At 43.4% G+C, this 23,938-nt stretch overlaps 2 protein-coding genes across 9 annotated transcripts in view; one reads left to right on the top strand and one right to left on the bottom strand.

Annotated features, from left to right (window-relative positions):
• Window positions 1-8,436, bottom strand: part of FAM96A (family with sequence similarity 96 member A) — a 23,066-nt gene extending 14,630 nt beyond the window's left edge. For 2 of the 6 annotated variants that reach the window (XM_023757839.1, XM_023757840.1), the window contains exons 1-2: window positions 846-998; window positions 254-418 (exon numbers count right to left, since the gene is read on the bottom strand). Coding sequence is in view for 3 of the 6 variants with exons in the window: in XM_006093412.2 (XP_006093474.1) it covers window positions 254-418; window positions 8,051-8,174 (289 nt within the window). In the remaining 3 variants the exon portion in view is untranslated. Of the gene's footprint in view, window positions 1-253; window positions 419-845; window positions 1,004-8,050 lie in introns of those variants that run through there. The other 4 variants (XM_006093412.2, XM_014459791.2, XM_014459792.2 and 1 more) reach the window with 4 other exon arrangements.
• Window positions 8,437-10,033: 1,597 nt separating this feature from the next.
• The window catches only part of SNX1 (sorting nexin 1), a 43,098-nt gene continuing 29,193 nt past the window's right edge, over window positions 10,034-23,938 (top strand). The window contains exon 1 of one of the 3 annotated variants that reach the window (XM_014459790.2): window positions 10,034-10,287. In XM_014459790.2, coding sequence (XP_014315276.1) covers window positions 10,135-10,287 — 153 coding nt within the window. In that variant the 5' untranslated portion in view covers window positions 10,034-10,134. The remainder of the gene's footprint in view (window positions 10,288-23,938) is intronic. The other 2 variants (XM_014459789.2, XM_023757838.1) reach the window with 2 other exon arrangements.

The raw sequence follows: 23,938 nt of genomic DNA, 5'->3' as shown, positions 1-23,938 counted from the left end.
CCCCCGAGCAGCCTAAGCCGTTTAGTCAGACATCCCCAAGGGCTCCCGGGCTGCCAGAGGATGTCTGAAGGCCAGCTTAGGCCCAATCCCCCGGGGAGCAGGCCTAAACCTTCAGTTGGACATCCCCCAAGGGGTCCCGGACTGTGAGAGGGCACAGGCCGGGCTGAGGGACCCCCCCCCCCCAAGTGCACGAATTTTCGTGCACCGGTCCTCTAGTGTATATGTATATATATGTATACATATAAAAGCTTACCAATAAGAGTTGCCAAAGAGCAATGAGGTACTGTTGGCGTGAACCTGATAATAACCAAATAGTCCTCTTCATTTATCTCCTGAACCTCCACACAACTTTCTGTTACCACTTCCAGTTCTTCCAAAGTATTGGGCTTCTCTGGGTCCCGAATAGTTCGAATCAAATCTAAAGAATCATCACAGACAAGGTATTATGTAAAAACATGAATGTTCTAAATATGGATGATTTTGCCAGTCTTAATCAAAAAGCACACTCTTCTTTATATTTAAGGCAAGCAAATACTAGAGCAAGTCCCCATATTTCTGACAGAAATTTCCACTACCACTTTCCTTTTGAGAAAACTGTTTTCCTGGTTATTAGATCATTTCAGTGTCTTGGATTCAACATTGAAGTGAGAATATAAGAATGGGGAAAGCGTTATAGAAACTCAAGAGGAAGAAATAACTTTAGCTTAGGAGAATGTAACATCAGGACTTATGGAAGTGGAATCTGAATTAGGCCTTTAAAACGGGTAATATTTCAGCGGCTCTCTCTATGGAGCACGTCAAGCCTTTTCCTAGTCCCTTCCTCCCCCCAGGCACATTTTCCTTACCCCTCTCTCCTAAGCTCTAAGGGCCCTTCTTTTGCCTCTGTAACTTGTTCCTTGAGCCCACACAGCTCAGCTGACACACTTCTTCCACAGCTCACTTCTTCTACCTCTGTGACTTTCTAAATAAACTTTTGCTTGTATCTGACAAAAAATAATTTTAAAATAAAAATAGGTAACATTTCAATATTCAATATTTAAGGTGAAAGAAAGTAAAGAACCAGAAATTTAGTTTGCCTGGAACCCAGCATACTAGTAAATGAAGAGATATAAGAGTTTGGGCCAAACCATGAAGGATCTTTTGGGGTCACTATAGACAATAGGATAACTTCAGGAGGTTTTGAACGAGGGAGTGACATGGACAGCATTACACTGTAAATTGGTAACTCATCCACTAGCTGATAGGCACAGAACTGAAGAGCAGAGTCAGGAATACCAGCTGAAAAAATTGGGTCTAAAACAGGCATATAACAATGGTGACAGACAGAGGAAGAATTTCTGTGGCAGAATCAACAGAATTTGACAACTGGTTAAATGTAGAGGGAAGGAAAGGGAGAAAAGGAACATGACTCCAATTTTTCTTTTAAATCCTCACCCAAGGATATGTTTATTAATGAGAGAGAGAGAGCAATAGATAGATATCAATTGGTTGTCTCTCATATGTGGATTGAACTCGAAACGTATGTATGTGCCCTGATGGGGAATCAAACCTGCAACCTTTTTGATACACGGGAGGATGCCCCAATCAACTGAGCCACCCCGCCAGGGCGATGACTCATATTTTAAGTGTAAGTGTCTGGGAGAACACTGATAGAATAAAACTCAGCGAACACAGAAATAAATTTGGGGGCTGGGGTGAATAGTTTTAATTTTATACATGATTTTGCTTCAGAAGCAAACCAGTGGTACATTCTAGTAAACACGTGCTTGACATAAGGTTTAAGAGAAAGCATCAGGCTAGAGCGGTTGTTGAGCCTTTGAAATTCACAAGAAAGAATGAGTAGAACAGTTTTCAACCTTGGCTGAACAATGGTATCACCAGGAATCCTTTAAAAAAAACTAAAAACTGATGGAAGAACAAGAGGAGAACCAAGATGGTAGCATAAGTAACTGTGGTACTTACCGCCTCCCACAACCACATCAAAATTACAACTAAAATACAGAACAACCATCATTCAGAACTGCCTGAAAGCTGGCTGAATGGAAGTCCTACAACTAGAGAAGTAAAGAAGAAAGCACATAAAGACTGGTAGGAGAGGCAGAAGCAGGGAACGGGCTGGTCTGACACCTACATGTGGCTTTTTTTTAATGGGGAGGGATATCTCCGCTGCCTCACGTGAGAAGCAAGGGGTCCCAGCCCACACCAGACCTCCTGCCCAGGGTTCCAGAGCTGGAAAGAGAAGTCCCCGTAACTTCGGGCTGTAAAAACCAGCAAGGATTGTGGCTGAGTGACAACCCACAGGCTGCTGGAGTCCCACAAAGTTCCTCTTAAAGGTCTAGCACACAAACTTATATAGTTCTGCTTCCTCTGAGCTCCAGGGAGGAACTGGATTGTCTGGCATCAGGGCAGGAACTCAGGAGCAGCTTTCTCCCAAACGGGGGTGCTCACAGGGGTCATTGTTCCTGTGCTGGAACCTCCCCCATAGTAGAGCTGAGTGGCAGCCCTATCTGAGTTTCCATCAGCCTGGCTCACACTGTTCACTTCACCTTGTTGATTCCCTGAGACTCCACCCCATTCAATTTGCAGCCCCACCCAAGCTGCTTGTAGTAAATTTTCCATATGAATGGCCTATCCTGGCTTAGTCTTCAGACTTTGCTAAATCTCTCAAACAAGCAGCAGCTGACATCAGTGTGCTCCATACCTATCAATAAAAGGCCCAAGACAGTTTGGCCTCAGCTTGGGCATTTCTGGGCCTTAAACATGTGGCAGCCATCTGCTGGTCACTCTGTGGCTCCTGCCAAGTGGCAGTGGATGACTTTGCACCTCCCGGGAGACCCCAGAGCCAGTGCACCCGGTGGACAACTTCAGACCATAACAGATTACAATTCTACACAATCACAAGCGACACACTCGAGGGGCAGACTCAGTAAGCACCAAAGCCCCACTGAAGCAAGTCCTGCTCCATAGGGGTGTCTCCCGCACAGCAGCTCTTCTGCTGTAATCACAGCAGGTCCTCACAGCCAATTGGCCTGGAGGGCAATTCCTCCCAGTGACGCCAACAGCAATCAAGGCTCAACTACAAGACTATGCACACAGCCCACACAGGGCTGCACCTAGAGTGTCCAGCTCAGGTGACTGGGGAGGCTGAGCCACTGACCCCTACAGGACACCTACTACACAAGGCCACTCTACCAATCACAGGAGACATAGCAGCTCTACCTAATACATAAAAACAAACACAGGAAAGCAGCCAAAATGCGGACACAAAGAAACATGTCACAAATGAAAGAAATGGAAGCAAGCAAACTACTGGATACAGAGTGCAAACAATGGTTATAAGGTTACTCAAGAATCTTAATGAGAGCTTCAAGGGACTTAATGAGAGCTTCAAGGGACTTAGTGAGACTTTCAAGGATCTTAGTGAGAATTTTAAAGACATGAAAAAAGACCAGTCAGAAATTAGGCATACACTAACTGAAATAAAGAATGATTTACAGGGATTCAATAGTAGAGGAGAGGATTCTGAGAATCAAATCAATGATCTGGAATATGAGGAAGCAAAAAACACCCAAATCAGCAGAGCAAAAAGAAGAAAAAAAATATGAAGATAGTGTAAGGAGCCTCTGGGATAACTCAAGCATACCAACATTTGCATTATGGGGGTACCAGAAGGAGAAGAGAGAGAGCAAAATACTGAAAACCTATATGAAGCCCAGCCAGCATGGCTCAGTGGTTGAGCATGGACCTCTGAACCAGGAGGTCACAGTTCGAATCTGCGTCAGGGCACAAGCCCAGGTTGGGGGCTCGATCCCCAGTATGGGGCATGCAGGAGGCAGCCAATCAATGATTCTCTTTCATTATTGACTAGAGGCCTGGTGCACGAAATTTGTGCACTGGTAGGGTCCCTAGGCCTGGTCGGCAATCAGGGCCTATTGGGGCCTTGCTTCCTTCAGCTGCCGGCTGCTGACCAGGGCCTTCCTTCCCCCGGCTGCCGACTGCCAGCTAGAGCCTTCCTTTGTTCTGCGCTGCCTCCTGGTGGTCAGTGCATGTCATAGCGGGCATCGAACTCCTGGTTGGTTGAACTCCCAAGAGGACAATTTGCATATTAGCCATTTATTATATAGGATATTTCTATCCCTCTCTCCCTCTTCCTTCCTCCTCTCTGAAATAAAAATATTTTTTAAAAAGAAAATATATATTTGAAGAAATAATGACAGAAAACTTCCCTACCCAGTAAAATAGACTTACAAGTCCAGGAAGCACAGAGAGTCCCAAACAAGAGGAACCCAAAGAGGCCGACACCAAGACACATCATAATTAAAATGCCAAGGGTTAAAGACAAAGAGAGAATCATAAAAGCAGCAAGAAAAAAGCAGTTGCCTATCTACAAGGGAGCATCCATATGACTGTCAGCTGATTTCTCAACAGAAACTTTGCAGGCCAGAAGGAGTGGCAAGAAATATTCAAAGCAAGGACCTGCAACTAAGATTACTCTACTCAGCAAAGCTATCATTTAGAATTGAAGGTCAGAAAAAGAGCTTCACAGACAAGAAAAAACTAAAGGAGTTCATCACCACCAAACCAGTATTACATGAAATGTTGAAGGGTATTCTTTAAGAGAAAGAAGAATAAAATATGAACAATAACATGGCAATAAATACATATATCAACAATTGAATCTAAAAATCAAAATAAACAAACAAGAAATCTAATGAACAAATTACACTGATAACATAAAACCAGAGGCATGGAAACATGGAACAGACTGACAAATCTCAGAGGGAAGGGGGGGTAGGGGTGGGAAGAGATTAACTAAAGATCTTTTACGCATATATGTATTACCTATGGACACAGACAATAGGGTGGTGAAGGCCTGGGGTGGGGTGGGAACTGGGTGGCGGGGGGCTATGGAGGGGAGAAAGGGGAACATTTGTAATACTCTCAACAATAAAGATTAAAAACAAAAAATTAATATCTGAGCCCTACCACCAGATAGTCTGTGTAGTATGGCCTAGGCCAGGGGTGGGCAAACTTTTTGACTCGAGGGCCACAATGGGTTCTTAAACTGGACCGGAGGGCCAGAACAAAAGCATGGATGGAGTGTTTGTGTGAACTAATATAAATTCAAAGTAAACATCATTACATAAAAGGGTACGGTCTTTTTTTTTTTTTTTAGTTTTATTCATTTCAAGCGGGCCATAGTTTGCCCACGGCTGGCCTAGGCATTGAGATTTTAAGAAATTCTTCAGGTTATTATATGTAGCTCAGGTTGAAAATCACTAACATAAGAGACTCAAGAATAATCTGTGAAAGCACCTAATTTAGCATCAGGAGGAAGAAAAATAAGAAGCAGAGAAGTGAAGACAGGGGTGGTTAACAACATCAAATGCTGCAGAAAAATTCAGGTTGACAAAGAGCTAAAACAGGTCTTTGTTTGTCACCTAGGAGATCAACCATAAGAAAGCAGTTTCAGTAAAGATGAAGGCAGAAGCCACCTTGCAAAAGGGGAAGTGGTTGGGAACTGAAAATGTATTTCTACAACATTGGCAGGGAAAGGAAGGGCAGAAGAGGGACATTGGGTTTAGAAAAAACTAGAACAGTGACAAGGATAAGGGAAACTTGAGTATGTTTTAGAGTCCAAAGAGAAGGATCAAAAAGAGGAAGAGAGCCCTAACCGGTTTGGCTCAGTGGATAGAGCATCGGCCTGCGGACTCAAGGGTCCCGGGTTCGATTCCGGTCAAGGGCATGTACCTTGGTTGCGGGGACATCCCCAGTGGTAAGTGTGCAGGAGGCAGCTGATCGGTGTTTCTCATCTCTCATCGATGTGTCTAACTCTCTATCCCTCTCCCTTCTTCTCTGTAAAAAATCAATAAAATATATTTTTTTTAAAAAAGAGGAAGAGAGACTGAAAATTTGAGGGGATGTGGAGAGACTGGTAAAATAAGCAGAAGGGAGTGAGACCAAGGATGTGGGAACCTGGGTTGGCCTTGGGAGAGGATAGATTTCCTTCTTACTCTGAGGCTGTACAGAAAGACACAAAAAATGATAAAGAGAAATGGTGAAGTAGAAAGGGCAGAAGCAGAGGGAGTTCAGAGAATGGGCTTGATGTTCTCAAGCCTGAGATTTTGTTCTATTATTTACTAGTATAGCACCCCTGCCATCAGAAATACAGCTGGGAAAAACAAATCAATCATAGTTACTTCCTCCATAGCAACTCCTGGGCTTATCACTTGATTAGAAACAGAATTTGAAAATAGAGGCAGGAAAAAGAGGACACAGCTTCTCCTTCACAAGGCTGTGTCATCACGGAGCTCAGGGAAACAGGGTTTTCTGAAAGGGATTTTGCTGCCCCTCATCCTAGGCCTTTTTCCTGTAAGGCTCATTCATATAGACTTTATATGCTACTTAGTCCTGAAATTAAATCTCCCCCTTTATTAAACATCTCCAGTTTTCTAGTGATTTGAGAGATTTGGACTTATTTCTTTTAGAAAGAAAGCAATGTTGCTCACCTCACATTACTCCCCTGAGTAAAATTCTTCCACGGTTCTGGACTGATATTAAAATCTTCATTTATGATATAGATGTTGTCATTAAAGAAACTGTTATACCAAAAAAATCATTTATATGTAAACCTTCAGTATCCAATTCCAACCTGTTATCTAAAACAATTTTTGACCCTACCTACCACTTTTAACCACAAACTCTATCCTATCCACCTATCTGCCATTCCCCAAACATGCCATTTTCTCACCCCCATCCTTTTGCTCTAGTTTCTTGTTTAGTATGCCCTCTACCCTCTATATGTCCAGATCCTACTAATTCTTCAAGGCCCAACTCAAGTGATTCTTTCTTCTTAAAGTCTTTCCAGATCCTAAATCAGAAATGGTATCTCCCACTCAGAAATGGTATCTCTCTTTCCTTTGAATTTCTGTATCTCTCAGGCCTATGGCCTTCTACTGCATTATATATATATATATATATATAAATATTTGTCCCCCTCAATGTAAGTTTGAAGACAAAAATCATCTCTCTCTCTTCCAAGGTTGTGTCCCCCGTGCCCTGCTGTCACTAGCAACTGTAGATAGAGACCTGACAGGACAAAAAAGCATCCATCAGTTTCCTGGAGGTCATTCCACTCCTGTCAATCATCTAGGAAGGTTGATTAGGTCCTGCCCCTGGCAAGAGAATGGTAAACTAGACCAGCTCCAAAGGTTATTTCCATCACGAGCTTCCGTCTCCTAGCCTATAATCCTTACTATATTATATTTTTATAGTAATCTCTCAACGTTAGTTAGATCCACTCTTTTTAGTTTTCAAAAACAATACTAAAAGAATAGTCATACGGCCATTGTGAAGTGGTGGAAAGTGCACTAAATTTGGAATCAGAAGACATGAGCTCTACCCTTTTCCCTTACTAGCAGTGTGACCACCAGGAAGTTGTGTAGCCACTCTAAACTTTTGTTTCCTCACCTGTACAATGAAGATGGCCCCAGGGGTAAAAAGAGAAGTGTGTGTATGTGGTTTTTTTTTTTTTTTTCATTCCAGGTTTGGCTGTGTTAAGTTCGAAGACTGGCTACGAGGAACCTATCTCGTCCTCTTCTCTTGGGGACCTCTGCCTATTGCCTTTGCAGTACAGAGAAGTGGCTGTGACCTTGGGCCAGTCCCCAACTTGGCAGTCACACATCAGCGCCCTCAACGGTAGCAGGAGCGCGCGTCAGGGGTAGGAAAGAGGCTCAAGCAGCGCAACCAGGCCAGCCGGCTTCCTAAACAAGCACCGTCGGCGCCAGCTCTGCCACTAGGGCTTGGGGCAGACAAGGGAAATGAAGCGTTGAAGACTTCCAGACTTGGCTTGCCCAGGTCTAGGAAGAGACCCGGTCCTAGAAAGACCCATAATGCCGCGTGACTTAAAACCCCCAAGAAAACGCTTCCCACGCTCCCCAGCGAATCCGGCAAAAGCCCGAGTCGCCCCTCCCAGCCCTCAAGTGAGGCCCTCGTTTACCCACAGCCTCCACGTAGAACGACGAATACTGCCCTAGATAAAATTAATTACCATAAACCTCTAGCGCTTTCTCTTCCATGATCCGGGGCTGCCGGTCAGCTCCCCGCTCAAAGAGGCCCGAGAGCCACAGGACCCTGCTCAGCGTCCAGGAGAGCAGCCCCGACACCCGCTTCATCCTCACGCTCCGCCATCCCTGGCGACTGTCCCACCCGAGCCGCCGTCTTTCCGCGGCGGGCCTCGCGATTTATCAACTTCCTGGTTTCCAAACGGGCCGAGACCAACCTAAGTGTCCAGGGGAGCAGGGAATGGGCGGGTCCGGAGAGAGTAGCGCGGGGGACCAAGGGAAAAGGCGCAAACCCCAAGGACCACAAACCCCATCATGCTTTGCTCGGTTTCCGCGAGACTGGAGAGAGGAAAAAAAAATTCCTCGCCGCACGTGAGGCGCATTGCATGCTGGGACGTGTGGGTCGTTTTCTTCGGAAGACAGCTGTGTTCTGGGACATGTAGTCTCCGACGGGGAAGGGAGTCGGCATGTAACGGTCTATTATCCACTACTGATTTCCTCACTCAGCGCCTTCTATAGACTAAGGATGACTAAAGATGAATCCTGAAGAGGTAGGGGAAAGGAAATCTTGATACCTAGTCCTGGAGAAGCGTGTGCACGGAGACTCCTACTGTTATTTCTCCAAGGGAGATTTTACTTCCTTAGGCCGGAAGTGAGTTTCCCTGACTGCGAAACAGGATGGCCTGGGAGCCCAGTGAAGGATGGTTAGATGTGTTTAGTTTTCTCATCTTACAGGAATTTAGGCCAGCACAACTCCCCACTACAGACTGAATATTTTTGCCAGTTGCCTTCAAAGACAACTAAGGAGAGCTTTCCCTGTGTCTAGTGCATCCAATAGTGACCTTGGAGATCACCATCCTAGAAAGGATGTCCTAAGTCCTCTGGCGTTCGTGGCCTTGATGGTTGCGAGTAACAAGGTTGATGTTAGAGTTTTATCCATCCATCCCTCCAATCAAATCGCAAACATTCATTGGGTATTTAATTTGCCAGTCTTGGTCTGTAGGCGTCAAGGCTTGGACAGGGCCCCTGCCTTCCAGCAGCTAACAGATCTATGAGGGAGCCATCCCCTGATGTTGAGGAATTTGCAGTTAGAAACAAACGAAACCTTTTGTCAAAGGCGATGCCAAGTTTTTTCTCATCTCTACTGAGAAGAAAGTCAGGATTATCTTGCAGAATTATCCCACAATAAACTATCCCATTTATCTTATCTAGCTGATTTAGTCTTTAGGCTCACCATATTAACGTAGGAAATAATGTAAGATGCCAAGAAAACATTTTGGATTTAATAATTTCCCTGTTTCACTTCACATAATGGAGAGGGGCGTCCCGAGGAGAATCCTAACTTCCTTGCAACCAGATTTAGGACACTGAGGTTTCACTTCCTCTGTGAGGCCTCCTGACTTCAACAAATAGAATATAATCACTCTTTTACTGTGCTGGCACAGCAAATTATAGCACTAAACCTGTTGAGTAGTTCATTTACATGGCCTGCAGCACCTACTGGGCCAGGAGCTTCTTTATTTCTATGTCTCAGATGTATAGCACGGTGCCAGGCACTTGAATTAACTAAATGTTGTCCAAAGAATACATGGCAAGGCTTTACTGCAATCTGTTCGGAGACCTGAGTCAAAAGTACTTACTGAAGCTCTATGAGGGCACTATGCCTGGCATGGGTAGGTGGCATGTAGAGGTTTGCAGACACCTTTATCCAGACGACATCTCCTTAAGAAGCCTGTTAGATAAAGCTATGCAGAGCTCAAAGGGCTCTAGCAACCTGAGCAGCCCCTGGCGGCCAGGGCCTGGCCCCTCCCTTTCTGCCCCTTGGCTCTCTTGGTTGAAGAACTCAGCACTGCGATCCAGGGATCAGATTTGCTGGGCGGGAGCGGTGAGCCCGCGCCTAAGCCCCGCCCCCAGCGCCTAGGCCCCGCCCCCAATACCTAGGCCCCCGCCCCGGCGCGTTCCGCGGGGGTTGGTAGTGGTCATCCCACTCCTCGCTCCGCTAGGACGATTTGCTCGCGGCGCTTTCTCTCTATAAAGTTGTTGTTGCGGCTTCCGTCGCGGGTGGAGGAAGATGGCGTCGGGTGGTGGTGGCTGTAGCGCTTCGGAAAGACTCCCTCCGCCTTTCCCCGGCCTGGAGCCGGAGTCCGAGGGGGCGGCCGGGGGTTCAGAACCCGAGGCTGGGGACAGCGACACTGAGGGGGAGGACATTTTCACCGGCGCGGCGGTGAGTTCGCACCCTTGGGGGCGGCCGTGGGGGGCGGGCGGGCGCCCCGAAAGGACAGAGAGGCTAAATGAGGGTCGGGGAGGCTGGGCAGAGTGGGCCCGGCGTTCGTGACGGCCGTCGTGGCTTGGGGGCGCTAGATGAACGCCGGGACCAAGAGCCTGGCCTCCCGGCCTCTGCGCGGACAGTGAGGAGAAGTGAGGGGTGTGGTGGCTTCTCGGCCGAGGTCCCTGCCTGCGAGGAACCGCCGGGACTGGCATTTGGCCCTGCCCTGGAGTGACCCCACGGACTCGCGGAGCTGTCTGCCGGCCATTGTCTGCGGGGCTGATTTAAGAGGTCAAGGGAAGTGCATGGGCGCAGACTTGCTCTCGCCTACTGCTCCGAGGATGGATATGTTATCTGAGGTGGCCCGGGAGAGTGGTCCGCCCACAGATCCTTTCCTTAGCTCAACACTTACCTTTAATTACCAACGGATCTTTCTGGATCTTGGCTAATTTTATGAGTTAGGTTGACTCCTCTGATCTCTAGGAAAATCCTGCCAGAGGTCGTTTGGAAAAAAAAAAAAAAAAAAAGGCCTGCCAGAGAAATCTCTGCATATGCCACAAGCTTTGTCTCTTTTAAAGGGATCTCTTAAAGGCCTAAGGATCTTTGTGGGAGCAGATCTGTAAATGTGAGGAGGAAATGGTGTTTACCATAGTGATATCCAGGTTTCGAATAAGAGTTCAGAATTGGGGAAAACTAATCTTTGTATGTGAAATGTGGAAATCAGTTATCAGTTCTGGAACTAGTGGAGATGTTTTGGGGTGTTCTGTGAGACTATTGACCCCTACCACTTGGTAGAGTTCTTTCCAGGTTGACAACGTCTTCAGCCTTAGGCCTGTGAGTTTATGTATCTGTCTTGGATAATGCTTCTCCTCAGAGTAACTACTCAGTATGTGAGTGACTAAGTAAGAAAACAGCTTTACATTCTTTATGCAGTGTGTGTTTGAAACAGTTGGCGCTTGTCTCATTTGCCAGTATCACCCCAAGATGTGCCTCCGTGGTATGCAGATTGTTTTGAGCTAAAAGCAACTTTAGCCTCTGGCTCAAAAGCAATTTCTGGCCCTAACCGGTTTGGCTCAGTGGATAGAGTGTCGACCTGCAAACTGAAAGGTCCCGTGTTCGATTCCGGTCAGGGGCATGTACCTTGGTTATGGGCACATCCCCAGTGGGAGGTGTGCAGGAGGCAGCTGATCGATGTTTCTATCTCTCTCTTTTCCTCTCTGTAAAAAAAAAAATCAAAATATATTTTTTTAAAAATTTCTGCCCCTACCTAAAATAACTTGAATTAGGGGCCTTCCCCATAGGCGCAGATTATCAGAGATAACCTCTTTTGATTTGTGTATTGGGCAGGACAAACCTCTGTTTACTAAGCATCTGCTCTTATCATCCTGCAATGACCCTTTGAAGCCCCCAAGACACCTTACCTCATCCCTAGCTCAGGATGTCTTATATACCCATGTTCCTTTTCTATCTCTGAACTTTATCTGCATGTGGGGTCTCTGACTCTCTCATGTATGCAGGGGTTCCCATACATATTAAATTTGGTTATTTTCTCTTGCTAATATGTCTCGCATATATTTGACCAGCCAAAAGAACCTTGAAGGTAGAGAAAAATTTGTTCCTCCCCAATATCAGAAAAAGGTTAAGTTTCTTGGAAATATCTTCTATGACAATCATTAGAATTTACCCCGTATTGTGTCCAGGAATTGAGTCCATAATTCCAGCTCAAAAAGCATTTGCTGCCCTAACCAATGTGGCTCAGTTAGTTAAAGCTTCGTACCATGTACCAAAGGGTCGCAGAGTTGATTCCAAGTCGGCGCACATACCCTGGTTGCAAGTTCACATGTCTGGCAACCAATCAATGTATCTCTCACATCAATGTTTCTCTCTTCCCTCTCCCTTCCTCCTCTCTTGAATCAATGAAAACATATCCTTGGATGAGGACTTCTTTTTTTAATTAAAAAAAAAAAAGTTTGCTGATGCTAATATAACAGCTCAAACTGTTTAGTGACGTCTCTTATTCTGAGAAATAACTCTTGCTGCTAATTTAGTCTTTCTGTAGCCCATTTAATAAGGATCTCTAGTCTTTTCCTTTAGTAATTCTCCCATACACCATGGTGAATAGCTCCTGGAGTGGTAGATATTTAGACTGACTATCTCAAAATATAAACTCTGGCACTGAAAGTGATTAATCATATAGACAAATGATGACTTATTTTTTTTAAAAAAAAAAAGGACCCTGGGAGGGTGAGGAGTTATTTTCTAGAGTTACCTTAAAAAGTTCAAGAGGCTCTGATTTGATTTAACCAGATTACTGTACAGATGCATCAATACTTCTCTCTGAAAAGACTAAAAATACTTTGCCGAATTTCCAGCTAAGGGGAAAAGGAGGGGGTTAGAATGGCCTTGTTGTACCACATAAAACATAATTATATTTTAGATTTTGATTCAGGAAAAATGACTTGCTGAAGAAACTAAAATGCTACTTGTAAGCCACTTTTTGAGCTGCCTGTTCTGCTGTTAATCTTCAGGAAGCCAAGACCCCTCCCTATTTGTGAATTTCTACTTAAATAGCCATTAAATACAAGTTATATTTCAATACTGCTTTAGTTGTGAGCCAATGTGAAAAGATAGCACATTGCACTGATTCTGTATCTTAAGGAACAACACTGAAGAAGAAAGTAATTAAGAGCATCAGCTTTGAAGTCTCATTTAAATCCAGGCTCTGTTATTTGCTAGCCTAACCTCGGACAAGGAACTTAATTACTCTGTACAATTCCTTCACCTATAAAATGTGAATAATAATGGCATTTACCTCCACTGTTTTTTATGAAGATTGAATTAGAATATGTACCTGTAAAACATGTAAAACAATTGAGCATGTTGTAAACTGAAATTAAAGAATTAAAAAAGTCCACTAAAATCTAATAATGGATTACAAAGTTAAATTCATTCTAAATGATTAACATATTTTGTCAAAATCAAACTAGTAAAGTTGACTTGCTTGGCTAGAAGTCATCCAAGTAGACATCTTACTGATTTAAGTTTATCTTCATATTGTGTTTTGTTGCATGTTGGAGGCAAAGAGAGGAGCATTAAAGAATTGAAAAGCTAAGGCATATAAAATTTAAAAACTCATTTATGATATGTGTGTTATTTCCTGAACATTGATGTAACAGCTGCTGCTGTTAATCATCCCATCTGCTCTCTTTTACAGCCCAAGAGGCTTTGTTAATACAGTAATAAAAGTGTGATTTGATTTATAATCAAAAGGGCAGCCCATGATAATAATGCATCTAAGAATCTACAAGGAGAAACGAGTTAAAAGAATTATTAAAATAAATCTGAAGTCATTGCATTAAGACTGAAAACCAGCATGTGGAAAATCTGATTCTTATGAATACGTAAGACCTTATCTTCTTTCTGCCTCCTACCTTGTGGGCCTCTGAATAGAAAGGTCTAAAATTCTAAATATTTTATCTGAATTTTTACCTGAATCCAAATATGTATCTTTTTAGTTAAAACATTCTTAGTTCTGGGATAGGATTAATTTTTTCTCTAATAAAACTGGAGACTAAATTGGAACCATTCTTTTGGCTCTCTTCATTCTTTTTTTTTTTTTTTTTTTCTCAGAGAGGAAGGAAGAGGGAGAGAGAGATAGAAACATCCATGATGAGAGAAAACCATGGATCGGCTGCCTCCTGCAAGTCCCCCACTGGGGATCAAACCCACAACCCAGGCATGTGCCCTTGACCAGAATTGAACCTGAGACCTTTCGGTTCGCAGGCCAACGCTCTATCCACTGAGTCAAACTGGCTAGGGCTATATTCACATTTTTGTGAAATATATCTCCAGAACTTTTTTCATCTGCATTTCTGAAACTATACTCATTAAAAAATTTCCCCTTTCCCCTCTCCCTCCACTCTCTAGTAACTACCATTTTACCTTCTCTTTCTATGAATTTGACTACTTTAGATAACCTCATATAAGTGGAATCCTGCAGTATTTGTCTTTTTGTGACTGGTTTATTTTGCTAAGCATAATATCCTCAAGGTTCATTCGTTTTGTAGCATGCATCAGAATTTCCTTTTTAAGGATGAAGAGTATTCCATCATATCTGTGTATATACCACATAGTTATCAGTTCATCTTCGATGGACATTTGGGTTGCTTCTACCTCTTGGCTCTTGTGAATATGAATGTGCAAAAATCTCCTCAAGACTCTGCTTTCCAATTCTTTTGAATATATACCCAGAAATGGGATTGCTGAATCATAGGGTAGTTCTATTTTTAATTTTTTTAAGAACCTCCATGCTGTTTTCCATAGCAGTTGCACCATTTTAGTCCCCTCTCAGCTCTTTTTAAAGACCAGTTTATTTCCCATTTGAGTGCTTATAGGATAACTTATTTATATCTGGACAGAATTTGATAATTTTATTAAAAGCCCTAAGGAGATTGATGGTTAATACCTTAATTTTCTGTTCTATGAAATATATGATGACTGTTCCCAAAGGTATGCTATACATAGTAAGTTTCTTGATACTATCCCTTCTCTGTTCTTAACCAGCTGAAAGTTAATCTACACAATAGTAATTTTTAAATTGATTTTAGAGAGAGACAGAGAGGCAGAGACATCAATTTGTTGTTGCACTTATTTATGCATTCATTGGTTGATTCTTAAATGTACCTTGACCAGGAATCAAACCCAAAACCTTTGCATATCAGGACGATGCTCTAACCAACTGAGCTACCTGCCAGGGCTACATAATAATAATCTTAAACATAGGTTTATTGCTTAAGTTCTTTAGTTAATGTAATAAGTTGTAATCATTTACAACTTATATTAGTAAATATAGTCATGGGTAAGTGTTCCTCGGTGTAGTATTTTTTCCTTTATTCTCTCTTTTCTTTCTTTTTGTGTATAGTATTTTCTGTAAGCATATTGTCTCAAACACTTGTTTTTGGAGCTAACATCATCACAGGTAGTCAGATCTGGTTAAATAAAAGTCATAAGTAAATACCACATTTTTCACATAGGTCTGATAGAAATATTTTTTTAAAAATCAGCAACTGGTGTTATATCCAAAGTTTCATTTTAATGCTTAGCTCAAATTGTAGACAAGTTTTACTTTTAAAAAGTTTAGGTTTTCCTGAAGTATATAGATTCTTCGGTTTCTTGATCATAAATTTATAGTAGTAGTTAACCTAGCTTTCAGGATAATGGAGGAAAAGCTAACAAACATAGTTACAAAAGCCTTTTGGAGGAAGAAGGGTGTGAGAAGACTTTTAACAATGACTAATTAGAACCCAACTTAAAAAATATTTAAAATTCAAGTTTGGAGCGTATGAGAGACAGTTGATGTCTGGTTCCTATAGGGAGTTGCTGCCCTTTGCTTACTCAAGTGTTGAGGTATCTGATGAGTGTTCATTTGTGATTTCTTCGGTCGGGAGGGGAGAAAGGAAAAAGAACGAATTTCTCTCCCTTGGTCCTCAAAACTTCTCAGTACTCTTGAGTAACTGTTGGCATAAATAAATCATGAGTAGTGAAGTTATTAGAGCAAGTAGCCATGAAGTATTTCATCTCCAGGAAAAGCCTGTTGCTCAACTTTTTCTTATACTTTTGCTTAGTCAAATGGACAGCTGGGCCTTCATTCTGCTTTCAGAGCAGATTTGAACTGGGTTTGCTTTTTCAATTTAGAAGTTAATGTACCCATTAGTGCTCTGATCCTTTTTCAGTTTTCTAGGACCTTCTAAGTTATAGTAATTTGAGACCTAAAAGTTCAGTAGGAAAATTACACCTAGAATTTAATAGAAAGTTCAGTAGCTAAATTTTGGTAAATCGTGGTGTGTATGCCCTTCCACTTTGAGGTCTCTAATGGGCTTGCTCATGGTTTTCCTTACCTAGTTCAGTGGTCAGCTTCAGGGTCATTTTCCTCACCCAGCTCCTCCTCTACTATTTTCATTAGTTCCTTTACACCAGATATTTATCTTTTTTGTGTCATGGACCCATCAGCAATCCAGTGAAGCCTATGGATATATTATCAGAATAATGTCTTTAAGTGTATAAAATACATAAGATTACAAAGGAAACCAATTACACCAACCTGCAATTATCAAAATATTATAACAATTTTGTCTTAGTAACATGTGCTTTTTAATGTTTAAATAATAAGATCTAAGGATAGGTCTAATAACTAAACATAATTTTTGAGTAGAGATGGGCATAAATGATATTTTGAGGTTTATAACAACTATAAGATATCTAATTTCTATTCAGGTCTCAGATACTGCTATTACTATTATGGCTTATTACTTATTTTTATAATTGAAGAAAAGGCTGAATTTCAGTTAGAGGTTAATGAAAATGAAGTTGTTGTTTTATTCCCATCTAAGTTTATAGATCCCTTCTGAATTCTGTGACTCATGGAGCCCAGAATAAGAGCCCTACTTTAACTCCTTAAGGCACAAAAGTGGTAATACTGTGAAATCATTTGAGTTAATCAAATATTTACTCAGTTTGTAAAGTAAGATGCACTTATGCCCAAATCTACCCTGGCCAGGTAGCTCAGTTGGTTAGAGCATCATCCCAATCCACCGAGTTTGCCGGTTCCCCAGTCAGGGTCAGGGCACATACAAGAATTAACCAATGAATGCATATTTAAGTGACAACAAATTGATAATCTCTCTCTTTTTTCCTTCCTCCCTCTCTCTAAAATCAATAAATAAATTAAAACAAACAAACAGAAATCCAATAGATACTCAGTGTCCCAAGCACAAAAGCTTTTAGTGCAGTGCATTTGTGCTGTTTTGTAAAACATGGTGTGGGAGAGGAGTTACTGTTTTTAATAGGCAAAATAATTGCCCCCTCCCCAACATATCCATGTCCTAATCCCAGGACCTGTGAATGTGTTAGTTTACAAAGCAAAGGGGGGTTAAGGTTGAAGACAGAAGTAAGGTTGCTAATCAGCTGCCCTTAAAGTAGGGAAATTATCTGGGTCCAGTGTAATCACAAGGATCCTTTAAAAAAGGAAGAGTCAGAGAGTGACTACACTAGACTGACTACCTTTGGTGGAGGAGGGGAGGCACAGAGAGATACAAAGTTGTTGGCTTTGAAGATAGAAGTGAGCCATAAACCAAGAAATGTGGGCAGCTTCTAAAAGCTAGACCAGCCCTAACCGGTTTGGCTCAGTGGATAGAGCGTCGGCCTGCGGACTCAAGGGCCCCAGGTTCGATTCTGGTCAAGGGCATGTACCTTGGTTGCGGTCACATCCCCAGTAGGGGGTGTGCAGGAGGCAGCTGATCGATGTTTCTCTCTCATTGATGTTTCTAACTCTCTATCCATCTCCCTTTCTCTCTGTAAAAAGTCAATAAAATGTATTTAAAAAAAATAAAAGCTAGACCAATAAGGAAATGGATTCTCCCTTAGAACCTCCAGAAAGGAACACAATCTGATGACACCTTGATTTTAGCCCAGTGATACCTATATTGACTTCCACAGAACTAGAAGAAATAAATTTGCATTTTTTAATCTGTTAAATTTGTAATAATTTGTTGCAGCAGCAATAGAAACCTAGTACACTGTCTCACTTCACTCATTTTTCCCTAGAAGTAAAGATGGCAAAAGGAGCAGTATTTCATGCTAAGGTCTTCCAGGGTAATTTTTAAAGACTTCCTGACTGCCCTGTTATCATCTGGGTATAGCTTCTGGGGTTAACTTATCCCTAAATGTCCTTGCTTTGTTATATTAGTATGATCACACAATTTCATAGATCCATCTTGCCTTACTAAATTATACTAATACTAGAGGCCTGGTGCACAAAATTTGTGCATTCGGGGGGGGTCACTGCACCCTCTCTCACTCTGGCAGTCGGACATCCTTAGGGCTGCCACGGAGGCGGGAGAGGCTCCCACCACCACTGCTGTGCTCGCCAGCCATGAGCCCAGTTCCTGGCTGAGCGGCACTCCCTCTGTGGGAGCACACTGACCACCAGAGGGCAGCTCCTGCGTTGAGCGTCTGCCCCCCTGGTGGTCAGTGCTCATCATAGTGACCAGTCATTCCGCCGCTTGGTCGATTTGCATATTAGCCTTTCATTATACAAGATTCAGAAAATGAGTACTCTAGTTCTCCAGATCCAGAAGCAGTGTTACCTTAGCTTTTAATTTTGATTTGACCTACTATGCAGTTGAGTTTTAAAAGTACTACCCTTTTGAGGTCCCTTGAACATAATGCAAGGGTTCTATATGGAGCAAGGAACCGTTGAGCAACAGGAGGAAGAATCACAACTGGTTAACCTAAAGGGAAGTTACCCAGAATCACAGGACTTCTCCGTACTGAATGGCTATGTCAGCTCTGAGGGACAGCAAGTCCAGGTCTGTCCTTCCCCGAGGTAAGAAAATTGCATTAGTAGACCGGGCCTCATGGTTTAAGGCTGGTAATTGGCAAGGAATACCTGTTTGCTCTTAACACAAGTGCTCTCTTGCTGCATGGCAGATCTTTCTAGTGCCTTTCTGAGAATTACGACTAGGCTATCTGTGCTCTTATAATTATGAACAGAAGCACTTGAACTTTTTAAACAGCTTATCAGTGGAACCACCTGCTAGAATTAACAGTCAAAGGGAGTCAGCAAGTGTTGGATATCCTAGCCTAGGATCCTATCACTAACAGAAAGAACGCTTCCTTTATTTTACAAAAAGGTGGGGAGGGCAGAGGGAATAGGCAGGGCTAGGCTTTGGCTTTGTTAGTACATCACAGACATACCATTTTCATTACAATATAATTTTATCTGCTGCTTGAAATGTAGCCTCCTTCAAATACATGTATATTTTGTGACTTATTGACTACTAAGAGGTTTTTAAAATATGGATTATAAAGTAAAACTTATTTTTAGTATTGATCTTGCCATTCAATTAATCACTGTGCTTCCTTCTTTTCCCCAAAATGAGTCCTTCCTAAAATTTTAACTGTTGATTCAAAATTAGCTTTTTAATATAAATTATACCTTAATACTGATTTAAAATGAGCCTTTTAATCTTAGACATAACATATGAAATATGTTGTTATATTGTCCATGTGGGTATTTATTTTGACAACAGGTATCGACATAAGAATTGAGTATACTGTATGGCCTGCTTGGCTCAGTGGTTGAGTGTTTACCTATGAACCAGGAGGTCATGGTTCAATTCTCTGTCAGGGCACATGCCTGGATTGCGGGCTTGATCCCCAGTGTGGGGTGTGCAGGAGGCAGCTGATTTGCAGCTTCTTTTATACATTTGAAATTAAAGAGGGAGTGTAAGGAAGATGACCTGAAGGTGGGAGAAAGCAAGGCTGGAATTGGATTACAGGATAGTTTTCAAGATTATGTGCTTTCTTGAGGGTGTTTACGCTTATTTCAAAGGTGAGTTAAGCTAGATGCACTAGAAAAATGGATAGGGCTTGTTTACAGCAAAGATAAAAAAAATAGACCTTTTACTAAAAAAGTTACATGTCTGAGGCATGACTACCCACCATTACCTGCCCAGTTAAGAATTTATGATCGGATCACCTGTGAGGTTACTTGCCATAAAACCTCTTTTTCATCCACACAAGTCATTATTATAGACTGATAGTCTCATGGAAGACTTACTTCCTCTGTGAATGTGGGATACCACCAATAGGGGTCCATTTCTTCTTACTCCTGAAAATAGTTCTGCTCGGCTTCTTTTGAATCTGATTTTACGTAAAACTTGAGATTATTATGCCTCGAAGGCCAACTGTGTCTTGATACTTTTCAGTCTGTTAAAAAAGAAATAACAGACTCAAAATGAAGTCATTTGCCCTCACAACAGCAAAACAAGGCTTATTTTCAATTCGACCTCTCCCAGAAATGTGACATTTTTTATTATTAATTTTATTTTTCAATTACAGTTTCCATTCAATATTATTTTGTATTAGTTTCAGGTGTACAGCATAGTGGTTAGACAGTCATCTATATAATAAAGAGGAAATATGCTAATTTGTCCATGACAGTGTCCCAGTCACGACCAGTCTGTGGGCAGGGCCAGGGACAGGGACTTCCGCCCCCAGAGCTAACGTCACGCTGCCTGCGTGCATCCTGGTTCAGCACTGGTATGGTGCTGCAGGGGAGAGGGAGGGCTGAGCTTGACGGAGGACCTCAGGCCACGCCCCACGCCCAGCAGGGCTTGACAGGGGATGCCAGGTCGGGGGAACAGAGGGGCTTGACAGGGGTGGGGCCGGCCCAGGTCTAGGTCTCATCCAATGGGGGTGGGGCCAGCAGGGTCTGGGTCTCCTGCGTTTTCAAAGCATGTGAGGGTGATGGGTAGGGACTTCACTCTGGGTCCCGGGGTGCACCCCAGACTCTGACAGGAGGGAGATTTTATATACATTTTACTAATTTTCTTTCATCTCTGACACTTCTATTATAAAGAAAAGGCAGATAGCAATATTAAAATATTTCTTCTCATTAATTCTCTTTTAATGTGCACAAATTTCATGCACCAGGCCACCACTAGTTTATAATAATAAAAGGGTAATATGCAAATCGACTGAACGGCCAAATATCGGAACAACCTTTCAGACAACCTTCCAGACGAAGTCGGGGCTACGAGGGCCTACTCTTGCATGAATTTTGTGCATCAGGCCTCTAGTGTACTTTATAAAATGATCCCCTTGATATTTCAAGTACCCACCACCGTAAATAGTTATTAGGGTATTATTGACTATATTCACTGTGCTGTATTTTACATCCCCGTGACTATTTTGTAAACTAACTAAAATTTTACTTATAATTTTACAATAATCCCTTCACCTTTTTTACCCAGTCCCCCAACTCCCCTCCCCTCTGGCAACCATGAGTCTATTCTCTATGAGTCTGTTTCATTTGTTTATTTTTTTCATTAGATTCCACATATAAGTGAGATCATTTGATATTTGTCTTTCTCTGACTTCTTTCACTTAGCACAGTGGTTGGCAAACTGCAGCTCGCAAGCCACATGTGGCTCTTTGGCCCCTTGAGTGTGGCTCTTCCACAAAATACCATGTGTGGGCGCGCACATACAGTGCGATTGAAACTTCTTGGCCCATGCGCAGAAGTCGGTATTTTGTGGAAGAGCCACACTCAAGGGGCCAAAGAGCCGCATGTGGCTGGCGAGCCGCAGTTTGTCGACCACTGACTTAGCATAATACCCTCTAAATCAGTGGTTCTCAACCTTCTGGCCCTTTAAATACAGTTCCTCATGTTGTGACCCAACCATAAAATTATTTTTGTTGCTACTTCATAACTAATATTGCTACTGTTATGAATCATAATGTAAATATCTGATATGCAGGATGGTCTTAGGCGACCCCTGTGAAAGGGTTGTTCGACCACCAAAGGACTCGCGACCCACAGGTTGAGAACCACTGCTCTAAATCCATCCATGCTGTCACAATGGTAAGATTTCATTCTTTTTTATGGCCAAATAATATTCTATTGTGTACATACCACAACTTTTTATCCACTTGTTTATTGATGGGCATTGGGTTGCTTCCATATCTTGGCTAGTTTAAATAACCCTGCAGTGAACATAGAGGTATATATATTTTTTTGAGTTAGTGTTTTGGATTTCTTCAGATATATAGCCCTAAGTGGAATCGGTGGGTTATAAGGCAGCCTCATTTTAAATTTTTTGAAGAGTAGCTGCACCATTATGTATTCCCACCAACAGTGGCCAAGGGTTACCTCAGAAATATGACCTTTGAACAGTCAATCTGAAATTTCCTGATTAGTACTAGTGCAATAATCTTCATGATAAAACCTCTGTCAGATTTCCTTGCCTCAAAAAGTTGATGGCTCAGTGTTTGAGCATCAACCCATGCACCAAGAGGTCACCAGTTCCATTCCTGGTCAGGGCATATGCCTGGGTTGCAGGCTCCATCCTCAGCAGGGGGCATGCAAGAGGCTGTTGATGTTTCTCTCTCATTAATGTTTCTATCTCTCTCTCTAAAATATATATCTCCTATCTAATAATAGACAGACATGGTAATTAACCGTAACTTCGCTACCCTTCCCATTGGCTAATCAGCGAGATATGCAAATTAACTGCCAACCAAGATGGCGGCCGGCAGCCAGGCAGCTGAAGCGAACATGAGGCTTGCTTGCTCCAGTGATGGAGGAAGCCAAGGTTCCCCGCCTGCTGTGGCCCAGCTCTGAGCTCTGGATGCAACAAAGTTGCAATTATAGAAGCTAAACAAACTCCAGAAGCCTGCTTTCAGCCGGCAACAGCCTCAGAGCTGGAGCCGGCTCTCAGCTCCAGTGACAGCTATAGAAGGTAAATAAATCCAAGAAGAAAAAAAAAAAGGAGAGACTGGGAGCTTCAGTTGCAGGCTTGGCTCACCTGAAAACAGCCCTCAGCCCCTCATCCAGGCTGGCCAGGCACCCCAGTGGGTTCCCCCACCCTGAAGGGGGTGCGGGCAGCCTGAAAACAGCCATCAGCCCCTCATCCAGGCTGGCCAGGCACCCCAGTGGGGACCCCCCCTGAAGGGGGTGCAGGCAGCCTGAAAACAGCCATCAGCCCCTCATTCAGGCTGGCCAGGCACCCCAGTGGGGACCCCCACCCTGAAGGGGGTGCGGGCAGCCTGAAAACAGCCATCAGCCCCTCATCCAGGCTGGCCAGGCACCCCAGTGGGGACCCCCACCCTGAAGGGGGTGCGGGCAGCCTGAAAACAGCCATCAGGCCCTCATCCAGGCTGGCCAGGCACCCAAGCGGGACCCCCACCCTGATCCGGGACACCCTTCAGGGCAAACCAGTCGGCCCCACCCATGCACCAGGCCTCTATCCTATATAGTAAAAGGGTAATATGCAAACTGACCCTAACAGCAGAAAAGACTGGGAATGACTGGACACTATGACACACACTGACCACCATGGGGCAGACGCTCAATGCAGGAGCTGCCCTCTGGTGGTCAGGGCACTTTCACATGGGGAGCTCTGCTCAGCCACAAGGCAGGCTGATGTCTACCATTACAGCGGTGGTGGTGGGAGCCTCTCCTGCCTCCTCAGCAACGCTAAGGATGTCCGACTGTAGTTTAGGCCTGCTCCCTGCTGGCAAGTGGACATCCCCCGAGGGCTGCCGAGCTGCCAGAGGGATGTCTGATTGCCATCTTAGGCCCAATCCCCCAGGGAGCAGGCCTAAGCCAGCAAGTGGTCATCCCCCGAGGGGTTCCAGACTGCAAGAGGGCACAGGCTGGGCTGAGGGGACCCCCCCCCCCGAGTGCACAAATTTTTGTGCACCGGGCCTCTAGTATATATATATAAAGTTGATGACCTGTGTAGATAGCAGGCTGACAGCTGGGAGCGGAGGCTTGGGGGGAGAGCCTGGGTGGAGGGGTGGGAGGTGGAGAGACTGAGCATAAAAGAATAAAAAAGAAAGAAAAAACTCATGGACATGGACAACAGTATGGTGATTGCAGGGGTGAGGTGTGGAGGGAGGTAGAGGAGCATATAGTGGGGATAAATGGTGATGTAGGGAGACTTGACTTGGAGTGGTGGCAGGTGATGTATTGTAGAATTGTGCACCCTGTAATTTGTATAATTTTATTAACCACTGACTTCTTTCACTTAGCAATGAACATAGG

Source organism: Myotis lucifugus, unplaced genomic scaffold (assembly GCF_000147115.1).
Source record: "Myotis lucifugus unplaced genomic scaffold, Myoluc2.0 scaffold_115, whole genome shotgun sequence".
Taxonomy (NCBI): domain Eukaryota; kingdom Metazoa; phylum Chordata; class Mammalia; order Chiroptera; family Vespertilionidae; genus Myotis; species Myotis lucifugus.
This window is presented reverse-complemented; position numbering and strand designations above follow the sequence as displayed.